The sequence below is a fragment of the Haliotis rufescens genome, unplaced genomic scaffold (genome assembly GCF_023055435.1).
Source record: "Haliotis rufescens isolate VD_foot unplaced genomic scaffold, xgHalRufe1.0.p SCAF_13, whole genome shotgun sequence".
In the NCBI taxonomy this organism is placed as follows: Eukaryota; Metazoa; Mollusca; class Gastropoda; order Lepetellida; family Haliotidae; genus Haliotis; species Haliotis rufescens.
The window spans coordinates 6,889,738-6,899,105 of record NW_025963813.1 but is presented as its reverse complement, the minus strand read 5'-3'; the positions used below and the strand labels follow the sequence as shown (position 1 = coordinate 6,899,105).

The window sequence follows — 9,368 nt, the reverse complement described above, 5'->3', positions numbered from 1 at the left end:
GTGAAATGCAGGGAACATAACATTTAAGCAGGGAGGCATCCCCATGGGCACCATTTATGACTGCCTTGAATCAAATTTGGTGGAACAGTCAACTAACCCGAGCATAGCACCAATTAAATGATAAGAATGTAACAGATAGATTCTTGATAGTGACGACTAGCACAGTTCAAGATTTTAAACTAATCATAATATAATACACAATTTAAGATAAACATAGGGCTGACACATTTATGACAATCATTTGATATTTATTCCGTATGTACAGGTAGGGGTGTGATGTGACACCTCATGACAAACAATACAGCAAAAGTTAAGACAAGCAAACAGGCATTTTTCTTACAAAGCAATGTAGGATCTACGGCTAGTGGACTTAAAAGCTACGGATTACGGTACAGATCCTTTGAATATATGCTATCATCTTGACAGTGAACAACCTCTACAATACAAGACAGACAACGGAAGGTGAACGAAAGGTTCGCACCTCGGTTGCAATGAAGAGGGCATTTGTTTTGCCTTGCAGTACAAAACAAAAGTGCCTCGATTTTGACCTTGGCGTTATAGATTCGCGCATCGTTTGTGATCAAGGAACAAACGTGCTACTGGCGCAACCGTGACGAAGAAGTTCCGCGCCGCGGTCTCTTTCAAGAGGGAAGTTTATTTTGAACAGTTGTGTACACGACCGTTATTGTATCCAACTAAGATAAACAAAAATGGTTTTGAATTTAAAGTTTTACCTAGTTTGAATACAACACTATTTACAATGGGACCAAAGCACTACTGGACCAGAAGCAGACAATGTAAGAACAATTGTATGTGCATTCACAAGGAAATTTAATTCAACAATTAACAAACATAAATACTTTGTACTTCATATAAGGAGTATAAATAAAATATTCATTAAATAGTATTTTCTCTTTTAATGCGTTTTATGTAACTCAACACTTCACAAATAAAACACAAACAGTACATTTTCCTTTTCTCCGTCATTAAGACTTCATCAGGATGTTTGTTTCTGTTTTATCTATCATTGCTCTGTAGTATATTTTTTCAAACAGCTTTCGATGAGGAGTGACCAGTTTAGTAATTTAAAATGGCAGCCATCAGCACAAATGGAAGTGTTGCCATTGAGACGTAAGCGGAAGTTGCACCACCACCAAGTCTTTTGTCTCGATTGAAGTTGTCGACATGGCATATTTTGTCAACGGTGCTCTTCAGACGCTCTTTACACACATCAGGGAGCAGGTTGCACTCCAGCTCCGTCCTGAGGCCCATTACAGCAGGGCTGCACGACTTGTGCTTCTTTTGGCCCCAAGCGTCAAGGTCACAGCCTACATGGTCAACACGAATCCTGAAATTAATAGGTTATGATTCATAATCATTCAAATGCGCCTTGTGAAAAGTAACATACAGTATTATATCTTCATACTTCGCTTTCGTTGCAACCTAGATGGTCATGCTCCTCTCGTTATTTAAGACATCGAACCTCATCTTGGCGCCTTGCTAGCCCTTAACCATTTTCAGCCTAATGAAAGTCATTCCAAGCCAACTTTGTTTACCTGTAAACTCAAATTCTATTTCTCACACCACACTAGTTGTGAGACAAAGTCTCAGTTTGACACAGGATCGTATAACAACTCCAAGAGTAGAATTTGGCCTGGGGTCGAGGAGTATGTCCTTCTTCAACACTGTAAAACTAACATATCGGTTTTTTTTGTTTCAAATAAGTCAGTAAATGCACTATCGAGTCCCTGGATTTTGTGGTCCTTCACCTGATTGTCTGTTTACAGCCCGCCATGGCATGGCAAGTGTGCTGCTGTGCGGAGTCAGGCGACAAACAAACACTCTTGTATGCAAATTGTGTCAGTGGCGAGTGCTACCGGTACGTCAGGTTGGTTGGTTGGTTTGTTGTTTAACGTCCCGCTCAGCAATATTCTAGCCATATGACGGCGGTCTGTAAATAATCGAGTCTGGACCAGACAGTCCAGTGATTAATATCATGAACATCGATCCATGCAATTGGGATCGATGCAATGCATCAACCAAGTCAGCGAGCCTGACCACCCGATCCCGTTAGTTGACTCTTACGACAAGCATAGTCTCCTTTTACGGCAAGCTTGGGTTGCTGAAGACCTATTCCACCCCGAATCTTCACGGGTCAGGGCCTGTCCTTTCCGCGAACACCTGGTGTCATCCATTCAATTTCCACCGCTATTTTGTCTTTTGCGCCCAATGGAATCAGTTTCGGCGGATAATCGAGATTAGTTATTCTTTGGCCTTGACGTTTTATATTGACCTTTTGCGCAGTTCATAGCATACGAAGAAAGTCCCAGGCACTGTCGACGTTGAATTTACCAAGAGTCAAAATGGTTTCTTAGAATATGTTATTTTAGAATAACATTGCACAGTCGAGAAGACAGTGGATATATCTACTTCACAATTCCGTGGTGTGCCAGCTTTTTGAATATCCAATGCGATAACGACTAGTGTGATTACAGTAAGCTTTACAGGCCGCCGAAGTATCTTTTACACATTACTGAAACGTAGGACACCATTGATTCACTGACTCACTGTACATATGAGTGTCTGATCAGGCCTCAAAATTTATTTTTTACCAAGTAACCGTATGGCTACAAGTATTTTCCCCCAGGTAGCCAGTGGTAAAATTTAGAAGTCAAACCAATAGTGTAGGTTGCCAAAAGCATTTGAACTTATCTTTCATTAAATAACTATTATTGTATATTAGTGGAAATTGTACTTGAGTACTCGAACAATGATGCAATTTATGTTAGTAGATTATATAGGTATATCCTTGCTTATCCAATAAACTATCAACTAAACTAAAATACTAATTACATTATTATTTATGTATTTCGGTTCATTACTGACTTAAAGAGGAATTATTTGCGAGTACAAGTAGTAGCAGACATGGTTTTTTTGTGTCTAAAGATGTGTAGCAATAGAATTTAGTCGCCACAAGATATTTTTCAAGGTAGTCATTTGGCCACCTCAGAATTTTAGACAGTAGACAAATTCAAAATTAGGTCGCATTGGCGACCGTTTTAGCCGCAAATTTGAGGCCTTAATGACGTGTAGCTGCATGATTATGTGCATGTATATGCATGTGTATGACTCACTGGCAGAATCTGTCCATGAACTGCTGCTCCTCCAGGTTCTCTTGCTGGGAGGCCAACATCAGCTGCACGGTGTCCTGGGTCTGTTTCTGCAGACATTGCATAACCGACTCGGTCTGCTCCGCGAAGCAATCAATACCGACAAGGTACACTGAAACAAACAATACAGATCACTTTCAGATTAAGGACGGTGAGTAGTCTCGTGGTAATCTTTCGTAGGCGGTTTCGAGAAGCTGGATACGGTTCAGCACGCTGAAATACGTGTGAAGTCCTTCATTGGTTATTGGTTATTGGTTATTTACTGTGTGTTCATTATTTTGTCTGCTCACTCAAACTGCAATCATCTCCCGAGATCCCGTTGCATTGGTTGCTAAAGACTAATTCTAACCCGAATCTCTCTCTCTCTCTCTCTCTCTCTCTCTCTCTCTCTCTCTCTCTCTCTCTCTCTCTCTCTCTCTCTCATATGTGTCGTAATTTTACATATTCCTATTTGAAACAAGACTCCAACCAGTCTATGACGTGGCCTGTCTCGGTGGTTTCGGTCCAAGGTTCTACTTACGATCAGTATGCTTGCACAAGACTCCAACACCTTTCTCCATGGAGTCAATGTCCAGACCAATAGCTCGCAGCACGATGGGAGACTCGGGACAGTCGTCTCGCCTCTTTTTCATACACATGACGAGTGCGTCCTTGTTTCTGGAATGAGACTTATGATAAAATCCCCGAACCCTAAAACATATTTCAGCACTATCGACCACGATCAAGTCCTAAGCCACCCGCCTCTGTAATGTGGCGTCGCCTGGAGGTCCTTACGTTTGTGAATTTACGCGAAATTGGTCTTCTGGTCTTGAGTTCGAATCACAGGCTAGCCTTCATTGTTAGTCTTGGTTTGTCAGCACCACACCGTGCTCGTAGGTTTCACAGCTGGGGTGTATACGCTCATCTATTCGCGAACACTTGGTATCATGCCTATTTCAAAGAGATTCATAGACACATGCTCGTGACCAAATATTTTCGAACCAATTTCGATAATCCTAGTTATCAATGTGCTTGCGTTGTGTGATTACGCCTTTGACCTCCAGATTATTATTTAAAAGGGTGACTCACTTGCAGAATGTCTGAGCCTGGTCATCTGTCGTCCCGATAACGGCGCCACGCCCCATTGTGGAATTGGACAGGAAAAGATCTGGGTCGAGGTTGGATTCAGTGTAGCAGTTACGTAAGTCTGTAGTCAGTGTTTGACGACAAGCTGCGGGTTGGCAAGAAAGTCAGGTGAAATATTGATCATAAAATATTTCAAAGTTCCATAGTTTGCAGAAGTGTTTCCATAGTTTGCAGAAATACTTCCAAAGTTTGCAGAAATGTTTCCAAATAAATGTTCCAAAAATGCATTGTGTAGAAACATATGCCTGCTCAGAATTACAGGAGCTACAATAGTCCTTGGTGTTTGTCTTTCAATTATTACATTACGGTTATTTTTAAAAATGACGAGGAAAACTAAAGAGAAAATTAAGCAGTATATTGACAATGCAATGAAATCATGAATGACTGTTTTAACTGACTCGGTTTAACATTTAAATTAGTTGACTAAAATGTAAGACAACGCATCCTTAAACCAGCAAAACGACCCACAAGAAACACCTATCCCTTCACGATTGACTGGTTGCGATGCGAAAACACCTTTATTTCAAGTGGACGTGTGTGAAGCCCATGTCTGGTGGCATAGCTGGAGTATTCCTTAAGGCGGCGTAAAACCATACTCACTCACATATATTGAACCCAGATATGCAGATTTTAGATATAATGAGTATGAATTTACACCTCGGTTTATTTTAACACTATTCCATCAATATCACGGCGAAGAGCGCTTTAGAAATGGGCTTCACTCATTGTACCTATGCAGTGAATGCAACCCAGTGCCCTGTTCCACAAAGCGATCTTAGCCCTACGACTACCGTAGGCCTGTGTTAAAGTATGGGAGTTACGATCATCTTAGCCCTAAGATCGCTTTGTGCAACAGGGCCCTGGTCTGTGACGAGCGGACGCTTTAACCACAAGGCTACCCCACCGCCCCAGACATGCTGGAGACAACAACGCAGTTTCTGCCTCATACTCCAACCAGCCACTGGTGCGAGCTGTTCAGGTCAACAATACAAAGGATGTGGCACTTACGATGGGCACAGATTTGATCAAATGATCCAAACAAAGCCCGGAACTGACGGTCAATGAGGGGGCGCTGGTCCTCGGACTGGGTCGGGCTGGAATTGCACATTGAGGCGTTTATCAGTTCCCTCATGAACTCAATGCCACACTTGACAAGGGCTTCTTCTTGACTGAAAAAAATATCATACATTCAGATTGTTGGATACAAGGGTTAAAACCCAATAATGATTTAACAAAAAAAGAATTGCTATCGTGTGTGGCAATGGCTGCTTTATATACTATTATTGTTAAATATATTTTGTATTATCGACCACTGGTTTACTCGTTTCAGATGTCAGTCCACAAAATCACAATAATAATATTATTATTCTACAGATTAAAAGAATTAAATGCAGCAAAGAGGATTTGGGTGATCCTGGCACAGTCAGGATGGTTAGGCTCATCATCAGCTCAGGGCCCTTGCTCCCTCTACACGCAGCTGAGTCGGCGAATGGGACTTCCCACAGGAAGCGCTGCCTAGTCAAACCCAGAACCTTTCGGAGAATGTGAAGACTCCCCAACACTGCAGCTTCTTGCATTACCCAAATTGTCAGAAGGACTGTATTCATGGCAGCAGACCGTGGTCAGACAATAGATTGGGAGGTGCCAAACCTAAGGCACCGAGAACAATAGGGAGTCGGACAACTTGGTACTTGGGACGTAAGCGTGATATTTCGAAAGCGAGGTTCGCACATTTGCCATGATTTTCATGAATCTCATCAATCACAATAGTGACGTAAAGAACAGTAAATTCAATTATATAAATTCTTTCGTTGGATTTATCAAAAAGGACAAGATCAGGTTTGTTGGCCTGGATAGGTCTGAGGCTGTATACGGGCCTATTCTAAAGAATTATATCATTTTCCATGATGACCACTACATATTCTGGGTCGTACCATGGATGGACCTCTGTGTCGAAACCACAAGCATGGCGAAGACGGTAATATAAGAATCGAGCCACTCCATCATGTCGCTTAAGATACTGTGTTTGTACCAAAGCTGGGCATCCACTGACAATGCGTCGGACAGTCTCATTAAATTCATTGCATAATCTACATTTCATGTTTTAATTTTGATGCAAAATCACACATTGATGGTTTCGAGCGGGAAGTAACTGGTCTTGAACAGCAAACAGAAAGCCTTCTGTTTTACTTTTTATAGGCCAGCCGGACTTCATCCAGGCGAGGGACTCTGCAAGGTTGATGAATTTCTCAACACACTGCACATAAACTCGATGTAGTGTTCGTTCAGATAGCCTCTCCTTGTAAAAACTGAGTCTGGTCTGATTTGATATGGCCCTTCGCTTGGGTGACACTCAGCACTTCAGAAACATCAACAAAATCAACATTGACATTGAAATTATGTCCCACATCCTTGGCTCGGTTAAGAAAACCGTGGACTGCCTTGTTTTCATCATGAGTCTTGACATGTTTCAAAAGAGGATCATCAGACAAATAAATGTGTGCAAAAGTGCAAAATACAATTCTATCACGAAGAGCCTCCAGGGTCTTCAAACCACACCCTCCCATTATGATTGGTAATTATAAGCGATTGAGGGAAGATTGTTTGACATGATTCTTCGTGTCAAGGACGGGTACAGCATAAGAATATGTGGCCGTGACTTTATTGCGACATCCCCCAGTTAGGACTACCCCCCACCCCCAGCCCCGCACCCCGAAGCTGGTTAACACTCGGTTACAGAACGCAATGGAGAAAATCATCTGTCAACTCCGCAGCCCAGCCCGCCTCCCTCCGGTATACAAACCATCCAAAAAGGAGATGGTATTTGCCTTAGGGGGAGGCGCAGAGACCATCCATGAATATCAACTCAAGTCCAAACTTCTTGAGTGTGCGAAAGCAACAGGATGTTATTATTATTATTGTTTTGCTTTTAATATTATTATTATAATTATGGTTCCCCAGTACTCACCCACAAGCCTGTTTTTTGAAGGTGTTGGGATCAGTGTTGTTTGGAGCTTGACCATTGGTTCTGTTTGTGACCAACCAGAGAAAGTTGTTCACGTCCATGTTGCTGCTGCCGACACAGGCGTACAACCGCTGCAGAAACGTTTGCTGGCACGTGGTCATTCCAGTGGTCTGCGCGGTTGCCATGGAGAAGAGTGTCATGACAACACAACCTAAGTGGTGATTGTGAATTGAAAATTTGATTTTTATAATATAAAATGTAATTAAGATTATTAGTGAACAGGTTCTGCCGGCACTACGCTCATGGTGGAAACACGTGACAGGACGCAATATTTACAACAATCTGTCCTTCACTTCCGGTATACGTGTGACACTATGACCTTCAAGCATCACTATCATTTTCATGTACGTCGCACATTTGGTTGAAATAGAAACGTCAATGAAAATGCCGCATGGAAATAGTCTGTACAATTTTTACACAACCGATACCAAGGCATATATTGCTGGTAGTATGATGATGATGAATGTGACCTTATTATGTGACCACAAAATCCAATGACATCGCATCAGCGTTATTTTATCTTTCTTTTTCGATCTATTTATCTGTAATATAGCCTAGAGCATTCGTAAATAGGTGGTTCACAAACATTCATAAGGTGGATAAGTGTAAAATACAGTTCTAGTTTTGTATAGAGTATATCAACTACTTTTTGTACGGATACTTTCTTAATGTATTAAGATATAATGTTATCACATTGTAATATACTGTCATTTACATGTGATTAACATAGGTTCCTTGTGGAAAGTTAAAATGTACTTGTACTCAAATTAAACTTTTGAAACGACGCATGCACTGGTTGGAAAATGCAACTTAAACAAAATTTAGCGCATAGAAACTTTTGTCGAACAGGTAAGCATGTCCTCCTCTACCGGTAGCTTCCGCCACTCACAATATTTGAATAACAGTAAGTCTTAAAGTTCAAGCACTGCTTACCTGTTATGAGTTTTGCCAACATCTTGGTGTATCCTGTGGAGTATTGGCGTTTCCAACCCTTGTGAAACACTGGACTAAAAGAACATAGATACTTTCATTTAAAGATTTTAATGTGTAATCCAACAGCATGTGACGTAATTGAATGAAAACGGAGGCAACCAATCAAAGTAGAACATAATATGACGTCACTGATCCTGAACGTCAATCGTGAGAGAGGGTTGACAGCTGATGAGTCTAATTGATTACTTCTGGGTACTGGGGATGACCTGAGGCAAGGCGACACTTGTGATAAGAACTGGATATGATAACTTATGTAGCATTTACAGATTTAATAAATCACACCAATTAGTTTACTTGAACATTATTTGAAATATATTTTCTGACAACTTCAGGTGCATCGAACTTTGCAAAATGCTAATCAGAGTAACATGTATTATAAGTAACTATGTAATACAATGCATAACGTTAACCATGAAATTTTCTGCATTCAAACATTACGGGAAATATAATTTCATATTACTATTAATTGACATGTCGCAATCAATCATTTTGATCTAATCCAGATTATTATTATTTTCACAATCAATTCAGACTTATTAACAAAATAGATGTCATCCTCTGCAAAAAAGCGACCAATTCTGAACGAATCCGATTTTCAAAATAAATTAACCTTCTTTATCAGTCGGTTTCTTTATATTTCAAATATGATACATTACGCAGCTGCTTATCATGAAAAAACAACGAAAAACATCACGACATAGAAACGTAAAAATATTTTTGTAAACTACAGATAACTACGTATAACGAACACGATGATAACGAACTGGCCGATATAATGAACTTATTTTTTAGTCCCGGCCATTTGTTGTATATATGCTGTATTTATGCTTATGACAAACAACGGTTATTACGAACTAAAATAAGTGGTTCCTTTGAGTTCGTTATAACCGTAGTTTACTGTAGAATCAAGGATGGCATCAAAAATGTTTTATATGAAAACAACGATAGATTACAGCACTGTTTGCTTAAATTGTTTAAACTAGCTCGTTTTCTTCTTTGCGTAATCATGAAGTAACAAGGAATTATCAAAATAAACTTGGATCCCGATCATGTTA

At 40.4% G+C, this 9,368-nt stretch overlaps 1 protein-coding gene across 1 annotated transcript; it reads right to left on the bottom strand.

The window, feature by feature from the left end:
• Nucleotides 1-231: 231 nt before the first annotated feature.
• Nucleotides 232-8,377, bottom strand: LOC124119746. The gene is made up of 7 exons (XM_046482379.2): nucleotides 8,254-8,377; nucleotides 7,264-7,471; nucleotides 5,304-5,464; nucleotides 4,239-4,380; nucleotides 3,691-3,827; nucleotides 3,135-3,282; nucleotides 232-1,348 (listed from the first exon to the last, which is right to left on the bottom strand). Exons 1-7 carry the CDS (start codon nucleotides 8,273-8,275, stop codon nucleotides 1,078-1,080), a joined length of 1,089 nt encoding a protein of 362 aa, XP_046338335.1. The 5' UTR covers nucleotides 8,276-8,377; the 3' UTR covers nucleotides 232-1,077.
• Between the last annotated feature and the right edge of the window lie 991 nt (nucleotides 8,378-9,368).

Coding starts and splice junctions, on each gene's coding strand:
- LOC124119746 (XM_046482379.2), bottom strand. CDS start 8,275: ATGTTGGCAAAACTCATAACAG. Junction 3,828..4,238: donor CAGGCTCAGACATTCTGCAA/GTGAGTCACCCT, acceptor GTCTCATTCCAG/AAACAAGGACGCACTCGTCA. Junction 3,283..3,690: donor CTTGTGCAAGCATACTGATC/GTAAGTAGAACC, acceptor TGTTTGTTTCAG/TGTACCTTGTCGGTATTGAT.